This window comes from Camelus ferus, chromosome 3 (assembly GCF_009834535.1).
Source record: "Camelus ferus isolate YT-003-E chromosome 3, BCGSAC_Cfer_1.0, whole genome shotgun sequence".
Classification (NCBI taxonomy): Eukaryota; Metazoa; Chordata; class Mammalia; order Artiodactyla; family Camelidae; genus Camelus; species Camelus ferus.
This window is the reverse complement of record NC_045698.1, coordinates 112,472,878-112,495,928: the sequence shown is the minus strand read 5'-3', so window position 1 is coordinate 112,495,928 and position 23,051 is coordinate 112,472,878. Positions and strand designations below refer to the sequence as shown.

Below are 23,051 nucleotides of genomic sequence, written 5' to 3'. Positions count from 1 at the left end.
GGACTGTGTTCCAGTGGTCCCAGTGTATTTTATCCTGTCTTAGTGGAGGAGGAAAATATCGTTGTGGTCATTCCTTGCTAAAATCTCCTGGCTGAATCACCAAGCCAGCTGTGTTCTTCCAGTAACTGTTATGTGCAACAGGTCTATAAAGTCAGACCTCAGATTCCTGTACCTTTCAACTTTGGCAGAATCCGAAAAACTCTTCTTGATTTGGTTAGCTCAGGCCTGTGGAATCCAATCCTTGTTGCTCAAAAGAAAAAAAAAAAAAACAAGTTGAGGAAAATGTTATTGGGGATATGGTTTTAGGATAACCTATTTAATCAGTAAACTTTTACCATTTTCCTTTTATGTGCAAAATTCTATCATGAACATCATGGAGATAGATAATGTCTAGATGAAATGAAAGTTAGGGAGAAGTGCCCGACACATTAAAAATGCAAGTTCTCGTAGTGTTACTATTGCTTATGTTCGATGTTCTATCTCTGTGGTTAGCAGCCCAACCAGCAACAATAGAAAAGCTTCTAAGCCTCAAAGTCTGGCAGGATTTTCAGTGTTCCTGTGTTTAAATTGGCACCTGTGGTATTATATGCGGATGCCGTTTTTTGAGCTTGGAAACAGAAGAGGGTAAAGAGAGATTTTACTATAATTCATATGTGGGGCTGAGTCTTAGGGGGAAAATAACTTTACTTGGAAACAAAGTAGTAATGCTCTGTAAAGTTAATAAACACTCACCCTCTGTCTTGGGAATAAGGAATTTCACAACTAAGATTCTTAGGGACTTTGTCTGTGTTTATATGATTGAAGTGACTATTTTGGCCAAACTGAGCAGGCATTTCAGATAAATACCAAAACTGAAGGGTAGTTTGGGTGTTTTAAATACCTGACTTTATCAACCAATGTGGATTCTTACAGTCTCAAGTTCAAGTGAATTTCTAACCTCATTTCTAGAGTGGAATTTAAAATAACATTTCCTTGCCCACCACTCGGGGTTGACATTAAGAATATTTAGGAGAATGTGTGTGCAACCCGTTTGAAAACTTAATAGGACTCATTAATTGTCAGGTATCGGTTAAGTGCAGAGGACTGCACCCCCTTTGCAAATGAACGAGGTCTTTGCCTTCAAGGGATGTGTTGACAGTTGGGTTGATTTGCACACATATACACACACCCAGCTGTACACATACACAAGTGTGTATCTCAAGACAAAGGCTCAAGTAAAAGCAGTTAAGTCACGAATGACTGGGAAAGACATGAAGGAGTTCCCTTGAGAGTTGGTGTTTTGTAGATAGACTGGGATAGAAACAGTTCTCACGGAAGACCAGTCTTTGGGCACAGTACCACTGGACTAGGTAGGAGTGAGTGGTGTAATCTTCTTGAAAAAGAAATGCTGGAAAAGTGCAAAGCATGTTTGGAGACAGTGGGTTTGGAGAGTCTGCCATTATCTTCTTTGTGTTCTTTTTCCCTATCTTCCTCCTCCTCTTCCTGTAACTCCCCCTTCTCTTCATTCCGTCTCACATCTATTCATTGCTTCTTCTGTGCTGAGCTCTGTGTGCACAGATTAACTCACGTAAAACCCTCACAGCCATCTCATGAGTTGGGTTCTGTTATAATTCTATCTCCAGTTGGAGTGGTAGGAACTGAGGCTTCAGAAGAGTAAAGTAAGTTGCCCAGGCTGGTGAGTGGAGAAGCTGGAACATGAGCTGAGGCTTCCTGAATCCAGAGCCAGTGCTCCCGATCGCTGCCGAGCCCTTCCACCAGTGTGGGGCAGGTGGGGAGCGAGGTTGGAAGGGGACAACTAGCCAGACTCACGAGGGTGGACTTGACCCTGGAGGCTAAGGGGAAAGGACAGAAAGCTTCTGAGCAGGGCAGCATCATTTTGAAAGTGGGCATCATGGGAAGGTTTTTCTGGGGTTTGGTGTGTAGATGGGACTTAGCACGTGATTGATGATGTGAGTAGAAGTGAATCATGATCAGGCAAAGGGGAGTGTCTGCAGTCCAGATCGAACAGCTCAGCCCGCAAAGGGTAATTTTTGAGGAGGATGAGTCAGTGCAACGTGGAGTTCAAGTGGAAGTGGTGTTCCCACTCTCCTTTGCTGCTCTGTCTGGGTGGGTTTTGATGATGGTGCTTGTGATGTCACCGACCATCACCACGGAAACATCTGTGCTGTAACAAACACTGGAGCGCAGCATCCCCCAGTGTGCCAGGGAGGAGAGGAAACTGGCTCAAAACGATAAGGTTCTCAATAATAAAAGTTCTCTCAAACACGTTAGCTGTAGGAGCCTCGATCGTGGAGAGAAATGTAAGCATTACTATTCCGAAAAGCCCAAAGCAGGAGTTGTGCATTACTAGGGGCTGGGAATGGTTGATTTTAAGGTGCTGCTCATATCCAAATCACAGTTTCCTTAAAAAAAGTCACTATCTATGCTATCTTGTATGATGACAGTAGAAACCCTTTAGGAGCATGGAGTTTGTCTCCCAAACTGTTTATAAAAAATCCTCTGCAGAGCACAGGAAGGCTAGCTGGGGAACTTCTGTGTTGTTCTGGGGTGAACAGTCAGAAGCAGAAATGACAGTGGTTGTGGTTTGTCTTTCTTGTTTGATGAGTCAATGGCAGTATTAGTTGTGCAGTTGTGGAAATTAGTAACTAACAGATTGTTCTTGGCCCTCGAAGGACTGATAGACGTTGCACACTGATGGATCAGATCATGAACTGAATCCAGCTCCAAGTCATAGTTAGGTTTGGTGCTCATGGTGCTTTACGAAGCTATGTATTTGTTGCTTTACAATTAGAAATGAAGAGATCGTATATGAAAATCTGAATGTGCACATTCTCTTAATATTCAGAAGATCTGTGGGGGGGGGGGAGGGTTTCGCTCAGTGGTAGGGTGCATGCTTAGCATGTGTGAGGTCCTGGGTTCCATCCCCAGTACCTTCATTAAAATAAATCAGTAAAAAAACCTAATTACCCCCACCCCAAATTTAAAAAAATTATTCAGAAGAGCTGGTAGTGCTGGACCCACATTCTCAAATGGCAACAATTAGGTCAAACTGAGAAGCTGTGTCCCTTTTGGGAAGGGGTTACACTGTCGTTGGCCACACTCCCTTCCCTCTCCCATTTTGTTGCCCCCAACCCCTTGTGTTTACGTACCTTCCTGTCTGGCTCTATGAGTATTTGATTCTGTGATCACTGTTGGAAGAATTACAGGCTAATTTTTCCTAGCTCAGTTCCTGGCGTATGGAGGCTGCCCCATACATGGTAGCTCTGATTATTCTCTGTCAGTTACAGGCTCGGTTATTTGCACCTGATCCACAGGTCAGCACCATTCCACAGAACTTCCTGCGATGACAGAAAGGCTCTTCCTCCGCGCCATGATACCCGCTGTGCCAGCCACTGGTCACACGTGGCTATTGGCCACTTAAAATGTGGCTAGTATGACCAAGAGAATACTTTCTCCTTTTATTTAGTTTTCATTAATTAAAAAATAAGTTTCAGTAGCCACGTATGGCCAGTGGCTACCATTACTGGGCAGAGCAGATTTAAGTCACGGGATTGAACATCCAGTGAAGTGTCCTCGTTTAGTATAAAATGTGGAGAACAGACACTAGGGCTGTGTGTGTGAGCGTGTTTATTTTATGCGAGATGACTTATAATGGGCTTCGCCAGTTAGGATCACCTGCCTCCGGGAAGGGGACCACCCCTTATCGCCTGACTTGTGAATTTAAGGAGCCAAATACGTATGTTTTACAAGATGTGATATGTACATTCATATTGATAATCATAATGTCATCTTGAGCTCGAATGGGGGGATTTCTCTGTGATTGTTCAGTTAAGTGCACTGTGTAAATATAATCATGAGATCTGTGTGTGGAAAAGCCTAAGTTTTTGATGAGCTGCTGGCCTCTGCCATGCGTGACGGCATAGAGCCAGGAGCTAGGGTGACTGAGGGGATGTTGGGAAGCCAGCGGAGCCCTGCTAGGACGGCTAGTAAGACCGTCTCCTGTTAGCACGGGGGCTGCCGGGGCTGCTGGCTGTTGCGTTGCCGTCACAAGCAGACATCCATCACTTCTGCTGACCGCATTGGTGTAAGCCAGCCGAAAGTAGACTTCTAAAAGATCCCTCTTTCATCCGGCTGATTCACTCCTTTGCACCGTGGTTTGCTTCGCTAAGCCCCGCAGTCAGAGCCACCCCTCTTTTCCTTTGTCACGGGGTTGGGGACCCCACAACCATCTACCCGGCTCTGGCCCAGCGGCAACTTACTGATCTCTATCTTGCAACTTGCCCCAAGCCAACTTTTCCAGCTGAGAAACAAGTAACTTGACTGCTCCTGGGGACAGAGGCACAGAAAGGCAAAACCGACATCAGCCTGTTTCATTGAAGGCGGAGCTCTGAATTACAGACCCCTTCCCCAGAAAAAGCCTCCTTAAAAACAGGGAAAACCTAATGAACATGACAGAAACGGCTGCTGTAGCTACTTTTATCAAATGATGACTGATACCAACCTTCTTGTCATGGAGAAAAAGAACACAACAGGCATGAACATATTCTGCTTGGATCATTCATCCAGTCGGAATTACATGTCATCTGTTCTTAGAGTCAGAATCTGCAGGGTGGATACAGGTCTTCCTTTCCCATCTTTCCGTGCAAACATCAGTGTAATCCCCTCTTAGGACAGTGAGTTGATTGAGTTCTAGAATTCAATAGGAGAAGGAAGACGATGCCTTCTAACAGAAGAAAAAATGTAGATTCTGCGTACTTTTAAGTGCCTTCTTAGGAAAATTCTTTGCCAACATGTTTTCTAGAAAAAAGACCAGGCTGATATGATCTGAGATGAACTAATAAAATGTTCAATTATCTGCACACTACTTCTGTTTTTAATGCTGAATTTAGTCCGGCTCCCAGACACAAGGAGGCTAAAAATTCATATTCAGATAAGGAGAGGCGAACCTTGGAGAACAGATGGAACAGAGTTCAGCATAAAGGTTTAATCCTATCAGGCCGATTCCTGTATGGCCATCTGGATAATCCGGCACACACATTCAAGGCCTGTTAAAAATACGACTCCAGCCAAGATTAACGTCACAGATTTTCCACTAGACTTGCTCATATTTGACTTTATGATTTTCCAGGCCCAGGAAGATTGCTTGCAAATAAAGCCTTGAGGATTCCAAGAAGGAGCAGTTACATTTTTTTTTTTTCCAAAACCTGAAAATTGTTTCCTCTTTCACAGTATTAGGTGTCCATTTTGGGGAAGTTATTTTCATCTCCCTGTCTCCCCTGACTTTCATAGCTGGAACTTTTCTTACAACAAGATAATAAGGAGAATTGGAAGAAAAATAATTTTGTGCATGAAAGTTCTCCTCGTCAGGAAGAAAAGAGTTATTTACTTATTGTATAATCAGAGGCAAGTGAATTGACTATTGTTGCAACAAATATCACTATTGGATCCATGAATAATTCATTTTGGGGGTTCGTCCTTCTCCCTCCATGATCTTTGTTTTTTTTTTTTGTTTTGTTTGTTTTTTTTTGGCTGCTTTGCAAAGTGGCTGATAATCACAGAACAGGGCAGAAAAGAAAGAAAAACTGATGGCTCTTTTTTTTTTTTTTTTTTTTTTTTTACTGTTAGCTGCCTGAGGATTAATATTTGTACATTTTAATTTTGGATTTGGCAGATCAAACTTGAGATGGAAAACAAGAGTATCTCACCTCTTTCGGTTCGAGAATTCTGAGCTCCTGGAGTGTTTTTAACAAACAATTTTTGCATAGTATGAAGCAATGCTGTGTCAATAAATCAAAAAGCCTTCATGTCTTTCAGGTGCAATTTAGAAGTTATAGGTACATCAAAATGTCAAGATTTTTCACTGCTAAATTGTTAAATAACCCGGTGTAGTGAACCTGCACGGGGTGCTGGATCGCAGATAAACAAACTCAGAAATCCAGAAGTGCTCGTCCTGGTATGTTTGGATTATAATTGCTGCGCCAGGAGTTCTAGCCTTCCCTTGTTCAGATGAGTGTGCCCTGATTGTTGAGGAATTTAGCTGATTAAGAACAGAATAAGAAAGCTGCAGAAATAAACAGGAAGTAGCTATAATTCGGGATTGCTCTGTATTTAGCAAATGGCATAGTTCGGAACTTAGCTGAGGCGCTAAGTTTAGATGCACCTAGGTATCGCCAGTTGGGTTAACTCTGCCTTAGTGTAGGTGGATCCACTGTTTCCATCTACTGACTGTGAATTCTTCCTTTATTCGTTTTCTGTGAGAGCCATGCATGTTGTCAAAGCAAAGGGCTTCCTTGCCACATGAAGTCACTTTGGGATAAAGGATGAAAAAGCACTTGAAATTCTTGATCTCTTCATCTAATATTTAATAGCCTTAATTGCATCTGGTGTTGGTAAATATCTATATCATGGGTTATGTTTCTCTTCAAAGTGACAAACACACACACAGGGGGAGAAAGAGAGAGAAGTGGAGGCCCTTTTGCATCTATAATATATGATTGTCTGCCGAGTGATGGCTAGATATGCTAGTGGATGGGGCAATAAAGGCAGGCCCGTAACAAAACCAAACCAAATAAAAACCCTAATAAACAATAAAATGCTTAGCTGCATAAAGCAATTATTAAAGAAAATAAAGGCAGGCAGAAGTAAATCTGGAAACCAAAAGAGCAGCAGCGTTACAAAGATTGCCTGCCACATCTTGAGTATCGGAAGCTGTCAAGTTTGTTCCTTTATTTGTTTACTAGCTGATGGGGAGCCGGTGGTGAGGTTAGCATTCTGAAAGTTATCAACCCCTTATGAAAGTTACATCTGACTTGAACCCCTCTAGGTGCCAGGGTTAAGGTCAGATGGCAAAATCGCCACTAATTCCTAAGGCTTCAAGTTGGAGGGTGGCTGAACGCAGAATAGATCTGCCTCCTGTACATGGTCCAAATCTGCAGGGCCAGTCTTCCCAGGAGGGCCAAACCCTCTGTTTGCCCTCCTTCCTGGCCTGCAGCCACCAGTTTTCAGGATGAAAGAATGCAGGTGTTGCTGCTAATGAGCTGTGAGCAGTCAGGAAACTCATCTTTTCACTTTAAAAAAAAAAAAAAAAAGCCCAGCAAAAATAATAATTCTGTTAAACAGGAAGGGCAGATATCTGCATGCTGAGTCCACATGGGGTACTCTGTGTCCCCATCAGTCTCCAGAATGGGCTTTCTCCCAAGTACAACCTCACCAAAATCAAGCAGATACAAGGGAGGAAGGCCTGAGATTGTTTTATGAGGTCATAAGAGTCCCATGGAAATGAGCTGATCTCATGGATTTCGCAACATTTTCTGCGAAGTCTCAAGAATCTGGGACAATAAAATTAAAGTTAATTCCTCATTTCTGAGAAGATTGACATTAGTGTCATCCCAGGCAAATGAGCGCCTTAAAAAAAATTCTGCTTTGTAACTCCTGAAGCCACATCCACCTCCTCAGAAAACTGAGCTGTGTTAGCAAGTCGCCGGATTGGAAGTTTCCAGCGAAGTTTCGCAATACACTCCGTAATCTGAAGTGGTGAGACAGTGGCGTATTCTAGTAAAGAATGGAACTCTGGTTAATGGGGAAGTGATGATAACAGTGATGATTATAGTAGCAACTCACGTCCCACGTGCCTGGGACAGACGTAAAGCAGCAAAACGCAGCTAGGCGCTTCCTGCATTTCGCCCGGAGTCTGTGCGGTGGGTCCCCGTGTGGAAACTACTGCTTAGAAAGGGCGAGTGACTGCTTCAAGGTCGCACTGAGTGGTCGATGTGGAATTGGAACAGCTGGAGCTCTTGCCCTTTTTCAGATGCTGTGATGCCCTGAATGTTCAAATCAACTTAGCACAATTGCTTCTTTCTCTCTTTACTCAGAAGCCAGTAAGGGTTGGCATCTTCTCCACTGTTAGCATCGGTGTCTGCTCTGTAGAAGGGCTCATCAGGAGAGAGTCCTGGTTAAGTAGGATGCTGGAAAGGAGGGTTTCCGTTTTTTTCTGTGTACCATACACAATGGAAATGGAAAATAACCTCGTGTCCACTTTAGTGAAATTTTATTTTGAGATTTGCAATGGGATTAGAATACTTCCAAATATGAGCCTTTTACCAGCTGATCTGAGTGCTGTTTCCCCTTGCTATTTAAATACAGGGATAGAGAAAAGAGGCAGAGAGTGCGTCTCTAATGAGGCCTCCATAATGGGACATCGACTGTCGCAAAAGCCTCATTTTGGGGATGAGAGATGATAAATGCCGTGCCCGGGTCATCTCTACAGCTACCCCCAAACAAGTGAGGTATTGATCACAGCATAACGCAGTATCAGGACCCTGCTGATGGCTGCACACACCACTAATTCACCTCAATGGGCAGGAACCTCTGAGTTCAATTAACCCTTATCCCCAAGGCCACCCATAAACCCCAGGGTAAACATGGCTTTCTGGGCCCTTGCTTTCTGTCAATGAAATAGATCATTTCCATTGGAGACTGAGGTGTGATTCCAGCTTATAAATTCACCTCGCTAATAAAGAGCCTGGTATGTCCAGCGTGAGTGAGCAGGCCCTCGAATCACATAACACTGATTCCGTAAATCAGACAGTTTCAAACCACTGAGGCCATCCGTGCTTCCTTCCGCCTTCCGGGGCTGTTGGAAGGAAACAGAAAAGCTCTGGAGGTAGAGCGGGTGCTAGCAGGCGTCCCCTGGTGCAGCTGTCTGCAAGCAGGGCGTTAGTTGTTAAATGCGTACTGGAGGCCGAACGCTTTCTTTTCTTTCCTTCCTTCTTTCTTTTCTTTTTTTTTTTTTTTTTTCCCCTCCTTCTTCCCTCTCTTCTCCTCATCACAACCATTGTTCAGAAGCAAATTGGAAATCTGGTAATTAGGCCCTGACTCACGGTGTAATATTAGAGTCCCGAGCCAAAGTTCAACACCCTGAAATGAAATTTAAACCAATTAATCTGTTAGATTTTTATCGCTTGTCCGTGTTTTCTCAGCAATTCCCCCAGCACGTGGCCTTTGATCAACTCTCATACAAACGCTAAAATGTGTGCCTGCTGCTAGCAAGATGGGAATGACATTAACATGGTACTCATAAAACAATCAGAGCAGAGAAGCCCTCAAACAGGCAGGGCATAGTAATATTTAATAAAAGCGCACACATAATCTTCAGAATTAGCATTTTGTGCCTTGCAGTACCTTTGGGAGAAGAGCTTTTATTTGTGGAGTGATCATTATTATAACAAAGAAGAGCTACCTAATAATTTCCACTTTAACTCTGCAATGTGCCACGAGCATTTCAGAGCCATTATGCTAAACTGTGGTGGTGTAATCATGTTATTGTCATAGTTTGAAGGAAGGAAAATCTCCTTTACTTTGGTGGCTGTTGGGGGTAGGGGGAGAGGTTTAAAAAAAAAAAAGGAAAAAAAAAAAAAAAACCCCAAACTCTTATTTTTAATGAGATTTAGAACCAGAAACTGGCTTCCTGTCCCTGTGGGTAACCAGAGTGTGAAAATTCATTGGTGAGGAAGTATCTCTTATTAATTAAATGAAGATTTGGCCAGTAGAAGTGATTTTGTATTTAAATTCACCCTTTCTCCCCCATTCCATGGTATTTTCTTAGTAACAGAATTGTATTGATTATTACACTCCTGGGCTGGATTGAACTCTTTCATGAATCTTCACCCTCAGGTTTCACTGAATACGTCCACTGTGACTATTAAAAACTGTCTTCCCCCTGCGTCTCTCTGGGTATCCCAAGTGAAAAAACAAACAAACAAACAAAAAAAAACCAGTTCCTGGCCCCTGCAGACATTCTACATGCTTACTCAGAGAAAACATGCCAGAAAGAGGAGGGCAAGAGAGGCTTAAGGTCTGTTAGCACATAAAGGCTTTTAAAAAAAAAAAAATTAGCGTCAATTTGCTCTAAAAAGTAAAACTTTTATCTCTCTCAGAATGAAATGCTCTGTGGTGCTTTTTTTTTTTTTTAATTAAAACTATTACCTTCATATGTGCTCACTGAAAAAATTCAAGCTGTGCAGATAGTCCTAGTCACTTCGCTTTCCTTCATGGATCCCTGGGGGATGACTGACACTCATCCTTCCAGACCTCTGTCCACCACACCTGTGCACACACACCTGCACATTCACGCACACAGGCTAATATATATCATTTTTTTTAATTAACAGGATCACATTATTCATTAGATTACAAATTGCTTCTTTTTTTAAACTTAGTAACTTATTTTGATGTCTTTCCATGTCAGTTTATAGAAGTTTTTGTTTTTTCTTCCAACCATTCAAGTGACACTCCAAATATCCTACAGCATGGATGCACCATACTTTATTTAGCCACTCCCTAACTGGGGACACCCAGACTCTTAAACTTTTTACTGTCAATACTGCAGTGATCATTTGGGTACCTGTAGTTTTTAGGCACATTTGCAAGTATTTCCTGGGCTGCTTTTCGTCTGGCAAGTTTGTTTGTGACGAGGGTAAAAGTGTAAGATGGTAGTGTGAGTTAAATTGAAGTCTATCAACAGTTTGTTTAGTCTACGCATTTAAAAAATTGAATTCGTTGCCAGCGTTTAAAGATTGGGAAATTTCACATAAAAATCTGGGCTCCTGGCTTCTTTAGAAAGATGAGAAGACCAGATCACAGTGGGCCTGCCTCTGTGCGGAGACACCAGTAGCTGGCACTTCCCCAGTTCAGGGTGTCAGCGGCCATCCGTCTCAGGCTTGTTTGGAGACCCTGAGCTGTTGTATTTGTCCCTGTGTCTTGCCTTCACCTGTATGGACCTGTGAGTTCTTAACAACGGCTCTTGGGCCTCATCCGTCTAGCTAGCCGTAGTGTTTTCTACCTTGCACTATTGACATTTTAGGGTTCTTCATTACGGGGGACCATCTCAAGCGTTATGGGACACTTAGCATCCTCGACGTCCAGGTCCTAAATGCCTGCAGCAGCGCTTCCCCAGCCCTCTCTGTCAGTGGGACAGCCCAGGAGCCCTTCACGTGTTTTCCAGTATTCCCGGCAGGGGAGGAGCACAGAGCTTCCTCTCCAGACTGCTGTGGCACCAGAGCCGAGCAGCATCTTTGGGACCTTTTGAGGTCTCCACTTAGAAAGGCCTGCCTGACTTGCTTTAGGAGTAGCAACTCTTCCCTAAGCAAGAGTGCTGGACTGTGTTGAGCACAGAGGGAGGGTGCCACGCTTTTCCTGGAGCACTTCCTTCAAGGCTTTTTTCCCTCTCCAACAGATCTAAGAAGATAGTGTCAAATACTGTTTCCTCACCAGCTTCTCTCTGGCTCCTTGATGCTCATTTACCTCTGACTAGTTGGCATGTAACTTTGTTTCTGGATGGTTGGAAACATTATCACTTTCCTTAGGAAATGTTTGAAAGCGTACACACACATGTAAGCGTACTTACAGGCCTTCTGTATCCTACAAATAGCAAATGGAAAAAAGAGAGCTGGAGTCAAATCTCAAATCAGCCGTTCTCGGTCATGCTGTTATAACCGGTTTATTGTATGAGAGTCTCTCAAAGATACACCAACACGCCCTTGCCTCCTTTTGTGCAATGATGAGAAAGCCTGGAAGAGCCCACACTTATCTAAAGAAACATGCTTGTGTGATTAAAAAAAAAAAGTAAAAAAAAAATTGAAGGAAATCCCAAAGTGAATATAGATAGTAAGCACCAAGATGATTTTCTGGTTTATGACGGTAATCGCAGGGTCAGCATTTAATGATACAATTGGATTCCATGCTTTGCCATCAGGCAAGACTCTTTCGAGACCAGTTCAGTTAAACCAATGTCTTCGTCTTCTCAGAAGTGTCCAGGAATAAAGTAACACCTTTTCTATTCCACTCTAGCAATTAAATGCTTACATGGAGCTAGAAATTACGAATTAAGATTTTTGAGACATTAACTAGAATGTTTACAAACTGCTTATATTTTAAGAATTTTACATCGTTGTTAAATGTAGTTTATTTTTCTTATAAATTGCTTGGAATCATATTCTACCATTGGTTTGGGAGTATTCAATCTGCGTTTAAACATGGTTATTTTTAAAGAAAAAAGTCTAAGGAAAAGCCCTATCCTGTGGAACATTGATCACAACTTTTATGTGAGTTAAACATTGGACAAGAATTTTCAAGTTATGAATCATTTACATTTTCTTGATTAATCATTTTGTTTGGGGGAGAAAGTGGAGGCGAGAAAAGGCCTCTGAACTGCCCAGTTTGGGTTGTAAATGCATTGCTATGAGTTCAGCCAACATGAAGTGTTTAGTTTGGATATTTCCAAATTTCTCCATGCAATTTTATGAGATTAATTTGAATCAAAGTCAAACCATTCTCCTTGTTTGTGTGGTGGCACGTGAGCGATGGTCCCACAGGGCTGGGCTTCAGGTTTTCCTTTCTTCTTGCAAAAGTTAAAGTGTGACATTTTGCCAAGTTTGACAAAGTCCAGTCATTTTTTTGCCAGGTTTTTGTTTTTTTTTTTCCCTGTTAAAATTAACTGGTGCTCTCATTGGCTTCCATACTTGGAAAGCCAGTCTGGGGTACTTTATAAACTTTTACTTCGTAAACAAGGAGGGTCTCCTTTTCTCTCCTTACGCAGTGCCTCCTTTGCTTTAGAATTTTGCATGGTTCCTGTTTGTAAAAGCGATCATGGGAACACCAGCACTGGGCACTGTTGAGTTGAAAATCCTCGGTGGCACCAGAGTCCTCTCTGAGAGATTTCAAACCCTACAATTACATGTATGCCCAGCAATTCGGTTGAAAGCATGCCTTGCTCATCAGGCAAAACCACCTCCCGTCTGTTTGGAATCAGAGGATTTGCAAAGCATTTCCCATCTCCCAGGGCCATTTATAATGGAAAGAAAAGAGATAGGAAGTTTTGGAAAAGCCACTTCTTGGGTTTGATGCCTGGGAATGACGACAAATCAAAGGTCATGGGACTTTCTGTGGTTCAGCCCTGACTCAGCGTTTGGGTTACATAATTCACCCTGAGTGACCTGCATACTTTGCATCTATCAAATGGGATCCATGACATTTATTGAAAAAAATCTTAATGATCTTTAAACAGGAATGTTGCTCTGTTAGTGTTACCGACAGAAGGCATGGAATTAAAATGATGTTCTGCTCCAGCCTTCTCTTTTTCTTCCCTTCCCACTGGACAGCAATGTTTATCTAAAAATCTGCAAGTTTTCTTTTCAGGAAATACATTTAATTATGAACCAATTCCACTGGAAGGTTTCCAGTGAGTTCTAAAAAGCCACCCATCTTTTTCTTTTTTTTTTTTTAATCTTCGGCATTTCATAAATTAAATTTTCCCTCCATGTTTTATTTCATAAGATTTTCAGGTTTGGAAAAGATTTGGGTAAAATATATGTGTCTTTAACAGAAACAATGAAAACAATGCTTTTACAAACTGAAATTGCACCCTGAGGGTTCAGGTCCTAATGCGACTAGGAAATGCTGAGGTCTTGAGGGACTTCCTGTTAGTGAAAAGATAAAAGATTTTTTTTTTCTTTTTCTCAAGTCTCCCATCATTAAAGTTTGGTTCTAACGGCAGACTCCTTCTCTTTTTCATGTGTGTTGAAAAGCAGCTACTCCCTGTATCAAAGCCATCAGCCCGAGTGAAGGATGGACGACGGGAGGTGCGACTGTGATCATCATAGGGGACAATTTCTTTGATGGGTTACAGGTCATATTCGGTACCATGCTGGTCTGGAGTGAGGTAGGTGTTGTCTGAACATTAATATCTAATAGCTTGGTCTCGTTGGGGATACTGTGTACACTTGAATTTCTAATAGAGTGTGTAGAATTTAGTGGTGCCATTCTGGGTGGGCCAGCTCCAGTCTTACAGAACTCTGGAGACCAGGAAAGATGGGTTGGGTCTACCAAGAGGCATCACTGCCTACTGGAATGGCTTCCAACCACTGGCCCATAAGCACCAGGAGAGCTTCTGCTTTGTCATTTGTTCTCATGGGCTAGCCACAGGGTGGAGGTCCTAATATGTACTGGGAATTGGAAAGCAGATCCAGAGTCGCAAATATATAGGCAAAGCCCTGTTAGGGCTTTAACAAAGTAGGAAGTTGTGAATATTTGTAGATGGAGTCATTTGTAGACCCATCTTCAAGGAACACCATTCCCATGATAGTAATAATCCAGGTGTAGGTGGTTCTTGACTTTTTTGATGGCTCGTCATCAGAGAGTGAGTGACTTGCCGGGAGAACTGAGGAGAACCCAGAGCTTTTCCCAGCCCTAGGAACTTATGGCTCCCAGGCATCTCCGTGTGAGACAGCAACCATCTGAAAATGACAGTGTTCTACGTGTGCAGTGCTTTCCAAGCACTGGGATCATGGTCGTAACCTGCCAGTTGACTTGTTTGGCAATAATCAACGTGAGCTCAGGAGCAGAAAACATGAACATCACACTTGTATACAAGCCGTGGCAAACTTGCCTTTGGTTTCTAAATTCTGAGCCTCGATTTCTCAGCCAGCATGCCCAGAGCCCCCGCTTCCTTCACCTCCCTGACGTTTAGAGCAAAAACAATGTTAGGGCTGCGAGGTACCATTGAGTTCATTCATCCCGCACACCTTACACGTGGTCACAGAATCGCGACACTTCCCTGAGACTGACTAGATGCTAAGTACTGAGCTGAGAGCTTGACGTGGAACATTTTAGTCTTCCCTCTACACCGCGAGGGAGATACTCTTAGTGTGCATCTTTCTTAATAAGGACACCAAGGCTTAGCGATACATTGTTACATAACCTGAAAGCAGCCACCCAGAGCCTAGGGCATGTGAGTGACATGTGTGTGGCCACAGAAAGAAGTCGGTAGCACCACTGGAGCTAGAACTCCAATTTTCTGGTTCCATTTCTCGTTGTCCTCCCTTGACTCCGCTGTTCAGCCCATCCAGATATTTCCACTGGGCTCGCTCTTCAGCAGGGCCGTAGAGATAAGCAGAAAGTTAAGACTGTGATAGTTGAGTATGTTTATCTTTCCAAAGCAGAGCCTGCCCTTCTTTTTAAGCCTTCTGTGCGCACATCTCCCTGCCAGTAGCCCGCTCCGGCCAGCCGCTGGCCAGCACACCCTGCCGCGGCCTTTGGATGTCCCGCACGCCCAGCTAGAGGCATGCGCTTGGCCCGAGAATCAAAGCTCCCGTGAAGCTGAATCAGAGACGGGCTTTTCGGTCCACCACACTAAGTGTTGTCCAAGTTGGAATATCCCAGGCATGAAGAGTGGACTGAAATGCCCCAGGCAACTGCACCCCATCCTTTTATTATTATTATTATTGAAGTATAGTCAGTTTACAATGTTGTGTCAATTTCTGGTGTACAGCACAAGGCTCCAGTCATGCATATACATACATACAGTCATTTTCATGTTCTTTTTCTACAAGATATTGGATACAGTTCCCTGTGCTATACAGTATAAACTTGTTGTTTGCACCGTGTTCTTTGCTGGAACCATTGGGTTATAAAATTAGAAGCATCATGTACATGACATATTTTGCTTCCGACCCGGTGTCTTCATGGCTGCTGGATACAGCAGTGCTCACCGGGACAGCTTTTCCCAGGTCTCCTGGGCTGTGTCTTCATCCCTTCCTGTCTCTCGTTCTGTTTCATGTCCTGGACTCTCAGAGAGGGGAAGAATAAATAGAATATGAACTCCTTACTGCAGATCATAGCAGTCAAAGTGAGGGCAGAGAAGTGGGGCTCAAAACTGTCCGTATTGTTGACCCCTGAGCGCAAGCTGGGTTAGTGTGACGCTTCCTTGACAACCTTGCACCGTCCTAGCCCAGGCACACGCGCGACACTGGACGTGGATGAGGGCTGCAGCACTTCAGGAAGTCATTGCTTTGCCCCTCCACCTTGTTCCTAGTCAAGGTCCCCCAGTTTCCTCTTGGTTCCCCCACTTTCTTGCCCTCTTTGGGGAACAGGTAAGGGAGGTTAAATTCTCACTTAGATGTACCTACGTTGCGTTAAAGGATCTGTTTCCATGTAACAAAATCAATGCAAATCATGAAAAGGAAAATCCATTGAGGCGATCCTTCATCCTCCTCCCTCGTCTGCCCCCTCACTGCCCCTGCCTCACATGTCCCAGAAGCCCCTCAGCATGGATCTGGGGGCGTCCAGCTAGAAGCTGAGGGCGGGGGCCACATGCTCCTTGTCTGCCCACCTCCTCCTCCAAACTGCTCTCATCCGTGTGTCTGTCAGAAACCAACCATGACCCTCTCCTGCTGGAAGCCTGCTACAGAGTTTCCCCACGTGTTTTCACAGATATTCTTTGAAAATAAATCAATCCCCTGCGGCACGAGCAGTTGGGTGTCTGCATGGAGACTTTCATTTGGGCTGTTATCCTCATGATGATCCTGACATTTAGAAAAATGAGCCTTGCGGAGATGAACTTTTTGTAAATATTCTCAACTATTTATAAATTTGACAGATACGGTGTCAGTGCCTTTTTTTTTTTTTTTTTTTTTTAATTGCAGGGAGAGAATCTGGTCCTGCTCCAAAGAAATTGAGAACTAGCTCGCATTTACTAAGGGTTTATCATGTGTAGGCACCTTGTGGGTGTTATTTTATTTATTCTTTGCGATAGCCCTGTGTCAGATTCATATAAGGAAACTGAGGGTTGAGACATTAAGACACTCACCCAGCACCACACAGACTGTGCAGGAGGTGGGATCTGAACCACGATGTATGTTTTAACAAGGGAAATACAAGCCCCAGTCAATGAGAGAGCAACTGGGTGGAATCCTGAGAGGGAAGAAAGACAGAAAGAAGAGAGGAAAAAAAGACACGCGTCATGATCTAGTTGGATCATAGTCAAAGGGCAACAGTGCGTAGTAACTGCGGCTGTTCTTTTTGATCAGAATTACTTAAGTGCCTTAGGGGCAAAAAGCGTCAACCAAATTTGGGGCCATTTCTCCAGGCTTCCGCTGGATAGGATCAGAACTTGATAACTGTGAATACAAAGAGAGGATATTTATGAACATAGAGGCTGACTCGTATCAGCTAACATTCCCCGAGCACTTAGTTCCTGCCGGGTGCTATGCTAAGTGCTCAGGATGGCCCTCACGTGAGCCTGGTGACAGCTGTATGCCATGTTGTTCTCATTTTACTGATGAGGAAATTGAGGCTTGGGGAAGCTGGACAAGCTGCTCAGTTATCCAGTGGCGGGGATGGGATTTGAACCCAGACAGTCCAACTCCAGGGCTCACCTTCTTAACCATCCACGAGTTAGCCTGGGCCAAAATTTGTACCCGAGGGTTTTACCGTATCAGACCAAGCTGTAATGATCACCATGGCTGCTGATGCCTTGAACGGGAGGGTATCTTCACAGTTACTAACACCCTCCAGGGTGAGGTGGACTTGTTGTGCAGAGAATCAGCAGTAAGAGCAGTGCCTTCACCTTCCAGTTGTGTACGTTTGTGGGTGGATCCGTTGACTTCTAGGAAGAAATTATCCTCACGAAGGGGAAGGCTACATCTACCATTTGTGTTAGAGGCAGATGACAACCTCTTCCTTTTTCTGCGTAAGTGACAGTTACTGTATATTTCAGACAGTCAACCGTGTTTGGGCCTCCCCTCTGGAGTGGGACCCCAGTCTGTCCAAAGCCTTGTCCCTGGCCACATTTTCTCTTGAGGTTCTGCCACCTCTGAGGTCTAGTACTTCTCATTCCAAGTAGACCTTTTATCTCTTCTCTGCATCCTCACTCTGTAGCCCAGGGCACTCAGGAAGCAGGCTGGTGGGCCAGGACAAGCAGATAACATTTTAGATTAGCAGCTGACGCTATTATTTGGAGTCTTTTTTTAGCTGAAGAATTTTTAAAAAGAGCCAGAGAAAATAGGGCTGGCTTCATTTACCCTCGTCTGTGCTCTTCCCAGCCCAGTCTTTTGCAAATGAGTAGTTCAGTTTGGCTCTCAGATGGCCCCCTGAGGGCTGGGGAGAAGAAAGAGAAGAAAGGTGGCATTCAACTGCTGCTAACTCAGCTGCCTCCTGCGGGCTCCCAAGTTTGGGGGGAGCCACAGGGCGTTCTTGTGAATTTGGTTCGCCATCTTTGTTAGCCTTCCTTATTGTTTCTTCCCCTTTCTCCTCTCTCTCCTCTTACAAAGCAAATTATTTTACTGATAGTCTTGTGTTCCTTATCAGACCTCGCCCCAGAAGACTTAAAAAAATTCTTGGTCGTGTTTTATACATAAACCCAGGAAAACCAACAGGGTTGATGTGTGCTTGTGTTCAACGTGGGTTGAGTTTTTCCTCAAATAGAGATGCGCTTGGCTGTTTTTGCTTTTCTTCCGACATGTGATTTGGAGGGGGGGGGGTGGTTCCTGTTACTGGTTTGTAGAGCTAATTGTGAGTTTACCACCTCCCTCTGAATTCCCGTAACTTCTAAATGGTGGGTACTGGTTGGCTTGTCTGCAGCTGTTTAGCACTGGGATAGGTACCATGGGTGATCAGAGTGAGGCCTAAGGGGATCTGGTGTTTATTTGGAAAGACAGCTTGCTCTCATGTAGCACATTAGAGAGTTATGTAATATATTGGTGGAGTCTAGAGTTAAATGTGTGATTTCAGGTTCCAGGCAGGGTTCTAGAAGGCAGAGAGAATACTGTAGCCAGAAGCAGACTGTTCGAATAACCAATCAAATTGCTCATAGCCCAGTGGCTCTCTGTGCTGCACATTTTTGACTCTCCCAATCCTTTTGTTTACTTACTGAAATATCCGAGAGAATTTATACCACTTAAGGTATTTAAGCTGCCTTCCAAAATGTCCAGTGGTGGGATTGGCAAGGAGCAGAGTGCGACGGGAACTGAAGACACCCATCCAAGCATGGATTTAGATTTCATGGCATAGCAGTGGACTGGGAGGCCGTCAGGGGACCCAGATAGTAATTACAGTCCTTCCCTTACATTACAGTCATTGTTGGTCACTGGAGCTCCATCTCTGCATCTAAAAATGAGGGTCTTAGGCTAAAGCCTCTTTGAAACCAGCAACAATTCTAGTAATTCCTTTTATCTGGAGATCTCTCCCTTAAGGATCACCCCTAACAGTAAGAAGAGTGGGAGTGAGAATGGTGGGAAATACCTTCTTCCACTCTTTTTCTTCGCTTTTAGAATGTGCTTGCAATATACAAATACCATGATTATTTGCAAAAGGGTTCTTTGAACTTCATCAAAACAATTTGATTAGCCCCTAAACTGGACCTCCCTATTGATATGTTTTCAGTCAATATTGTTACTGTCTACACTTCAGATTCTGGTATCTGATATAAATCTGAGGCTTACACCACAATGTTGCTCTAATCCATCTTCCAGATAGTTCTATGGTGTACACCATTTCTTTGGGAGATGGGGGAAGGAGGTCCCCCAGCAAATCTGGGAAATATTAAGTGAAATAAATTTAACTAGTCCTTGTTCGAGAGATTTTGAGGGACTTTGTGCACTTTGACGATCTAAGATGTAGCATGCAGCCTGTCCCAAACTCCTGTGACCACAGAACCTTTTTTTTTTTTTTAGGGATCACCTTACAGGAAGATATATTGACAGTGGTGGAAGTCACTTAGATTTCATGTTAATGAAGTAAAGTCATGAAATCCAATCATAAAGTGATGGGGCTGGGGTAGATGTGAGAAAATTGTCTGAAATATTAGCAAAGTATTCTTCAGCTCAGACCAGGAATGTTTGGAGCCATTCATTCTTTAATGCTGCAAGGCTCTGAACAGAATTTCTCTCATATTTTGCATCTGGTTTTAGTCCGTGCACACTTGGCATTGGATGGCATGTGATTCTGTGGCACAGCTGTATTTAAAAGATTGCCAGGACCCCTTAGATGGGAGGATGCGAGAAGCCAGAGTTACACCCCTGTGTGAACCAGTTAGCCTCACCCAGGGGCAGACGTTGTCTTTTTCATCTGGAGGAATGTTTTCTTTACCTGCATTTCCAGAGACAGGGAGAAGGCAAAAGAAGCCACGGAGACTGGTGGGTGACTGTAATTAGGTAAATGGCAGTTTGTGGGGCTGAGAAGCAGTTTGGCTGCTTGAATCCGAAAGTTGGAAAACAAGGTTGTAAATGCATTTCTTGGTCTCTTTCCTTCTTCCTTTCCATATCTACTTTCCATTCTCATTTGTCCGTATAGCTCAGAGAAAGGATTGTAAATTTGAAAACAAACAAAAAAACTAGTATTTGCTCCTCTGTGCCATCAAAAGATGAACTGCCACTCATACATACATTCCCCGTGCAAGTTTCCCAGGGCCTTACGTCTGCCCTAGGCTGCGGAACCACATGCAGAGTCACAAAATCATGAGAGCTTTGAGGAACCTTTCCAGTCATTGAGTGCAGCTTTTTTATTTTGAAAGTGAGGAAGAAGAGGTTCCAGAGCCTGCCCGTGCGGTGACTGGTCCCGGGAGCATGTTAGCTGCTTAGGGCTGGGATTCTGGCCCGATTCTCCTGACCCCGATCTTGCTCTTCATTCAGCTTTCATTTGTACCCAGGATTTCCCGTGATATTTCCTTAGCCATTTAACATATTGCCCTACATTTACCAAACCCTCTCCAGGTCTGTACACAGTGGCATCACAATTCTCATGACTAGTAGGTATAACGCATTTATAGGAGACACAATTCCACTAAAATCAAAAAGAAAATGAAGAAAGGTGGAGAAAGGCTTTGTCTCAAATATTACCTCTTTCAAAATTTTATAATATAAATATGGTACAAGGTAAATAGCTGTGTTATTTATTTTACGTATATTGAGACTTACAGTATAAGTTTAATTCAAAGTTGATTAAATGCTGGGGTTTAAAATAATTCGTAGTCGCCGACTTTTTCCTAAATATACCAGCTGCGAAGTCTGTAGTCAACCTGTAATTACTGATCATCTGTTATTAGGAGGAATATGCCTAATGCCGTATTTTAAACTTCATTTGTAAACAATAAATAGAGCAGTTTAAATCCTTTGCATCAAGCTTTGAATAGGACTTTGAAGAATACCTTTCGAGTCTAAGTTATCTTATGGAGAATGGTTTCTAAATGAGCCAGCATATTTAAAAACAGATTAAAAATAGCCTAATGGCCTTTTTAATATAGTTACATAGTTATAACCATGCTCACATGATTCTTAAAAATGCTTTAATCTGTATTGCTATTTTAAAAGACTGAGACACTTGGAATCTATCCTGTATGTTGGTATTTATGGGATAGTTAGAAACGACGTTTTTCAGTTGTCTCCAGTGCATGCAGGAGGGACGTGTGTGTGCCTCTCACTGGAAAATGGCAACCACAGATGTGCGATTCGTTCCTAATTTTAACATGAAGCACAGACAGGATTCGCACCTGGCTGCGGTCACGTGACTGCTACAAAGAAAATCAGTGTTTACATAGAGTTGTGTTCACTTTGTACATGTGCTCAGTGCCGATTGCTGCAATGGCTCCCTGATGGTCTGAGCTAAAAAGCCTTCCTTCTTATGCAGTCTTACTGGCTTCCTCTTTCTTAAAGCCTCAGCCCCGTAGTTTGGGGTCCAGGCACACCTGTGGAAGACTCTGACCTTTCAACATCCCTGCCCACCGTTCATCTTAACTGATGCTCCTGTCGCACGGAGTTGGTAGCTACTCTTTATTCCCCTTAGTGATTTCTCACCTCTGCCCTCTTGTCTGGCTTATGCTGTTCCTCCTGCCACAATGCTTTTCCCTCCTTTTTGTGCCCAAATCCTTCCACCCTCTAAGATCCAGTAGAAACTAGTTTTGTCTGGGAAATCTTCCCTCATAGCTCCAGATATGGAATATTTTCTCTTCTTTTTAAATTCTTAATGGCCTTATCTGTGCTGTATTCTGTTCCTTGTAACTTTCTATCTTTAATTATTGTTTTCTTAAGGGGATGCGCTCTCCTTTGAAGGCAGGATTCATAATTCAGCGCAATACAGTGTCTAGCACAGAGCCTTGGGTGTCAGAGACATTCATTTATACAGAATAGTATAGAACGACACTACTTCGCCTTTCTTTCATTCATTCATTCAAACAAATGCTCCTTATTAGCAGCTGTTACATTCAATGCAGCTTCCAAGTGTCAGTACCAGACAGACAGATTGCAGTTTCATTTTTGTTAATGCTTGTGTGATTAGATAGTTTATATTTAGATATATTTATGGTGCAATAAGGATGCACATAAATACTTTAGTGTAAATCTGCTGGTTATGGTGAGGATTAAGTCGTAATAAAACTAAAACTTTTTAAGTGATTGATAAGAGTGAGGCCTCCTCCTAAACTCATTACAGGCATGAAGTCAATTAATCCTCATAATAACACTGGTGAGATAGTTAGCCCCCTCCGCCTCCCCCACCTCCCTTCCTAGGCAATGAAACTGATGGCCAGAGAAGTTGAGCGACTTTCCAGAGGTCCCACAGCTGGTACCTTGCAAAGCTTGGACTTGAACCAGAATCCATCTAACTCCAGAGCCATCTTTTAACTGTCTAAAAAGAATGCAGTAAAACGTCATTTATCCAGAGAAGAGTGTTATGGTCATCTCAACTCTCTAAAATTCAGCATGAAACTTGAAGTAAGCAAAAAAAAAAAAAAAAAATAAAAAGTAAACGTATAAAATCGCAGCCTTTGGGGTAACCAGAGCAGTGGGTTTTAACACACTATGTTATCTCTTTTCCCACGTCACAGCGGATCAGAAGGAGCAAACTGGAGGCGGGTTGTTAGAAGCAGGCTCAGTGACAGCAGAAGTGACAGCTTAATGTCAGGGCAGGAAAGGAAAACCTAAAAAGCCGACACAGAACTAGATTACTGTGCTGCACGATAATGACTGCTCGTAATGACAGTGGTCCTCAGTAATCAAGGAGGCGATGGCAATTATACTATCTTCTGTCTGAAACAGAGTGATGTGTGTAACGCATCCTCCAAAGACTTCAGAGAGAGCAGCCGTGGTGGCACCGTATTAAAAGGGGGCTGGCTTCACTCACTTCCTGAAGCGACGTGTTAAATCAGGAATTACTGAATAGATGCCCAAGTGTCACTGTAGATAGGATGCAAATAAGAACTTTAGCACCAAAGAATGTTAGAACGA

General features: G+C 43.2%; 1 protein-coding gene across 8 annotated transcripts in view; it reads left to right on the top strand.

The window, feature by feature from the left end:
- Positions 1–23,051, top strand: part of EBF1 (EBF transcription factor 1) — a 397,534-nt gene that overhangs the window by 267,921 nt on the left and 106,562 nt on the right. For 4 of the 8 annotated variants that reach the window (XM_032477200.1, XM_032477205.1, XM_032477202.1 and 1 more), the window contains exon 9: positions 13,584–13,717. In XM_032477200.1, the coding sequence (XP_032333091.1) occupies positions 13,584–13,717 (134 nt within the window). The remainder of the gene's footprint in view (positions 1–13,583; positions 13,718–23,051) is intronic. The other 4 variants (XM_032477206.1, XM_032477204.1, XM_032477201.1 and 1 more) reach the window with 1 other exon arrangement.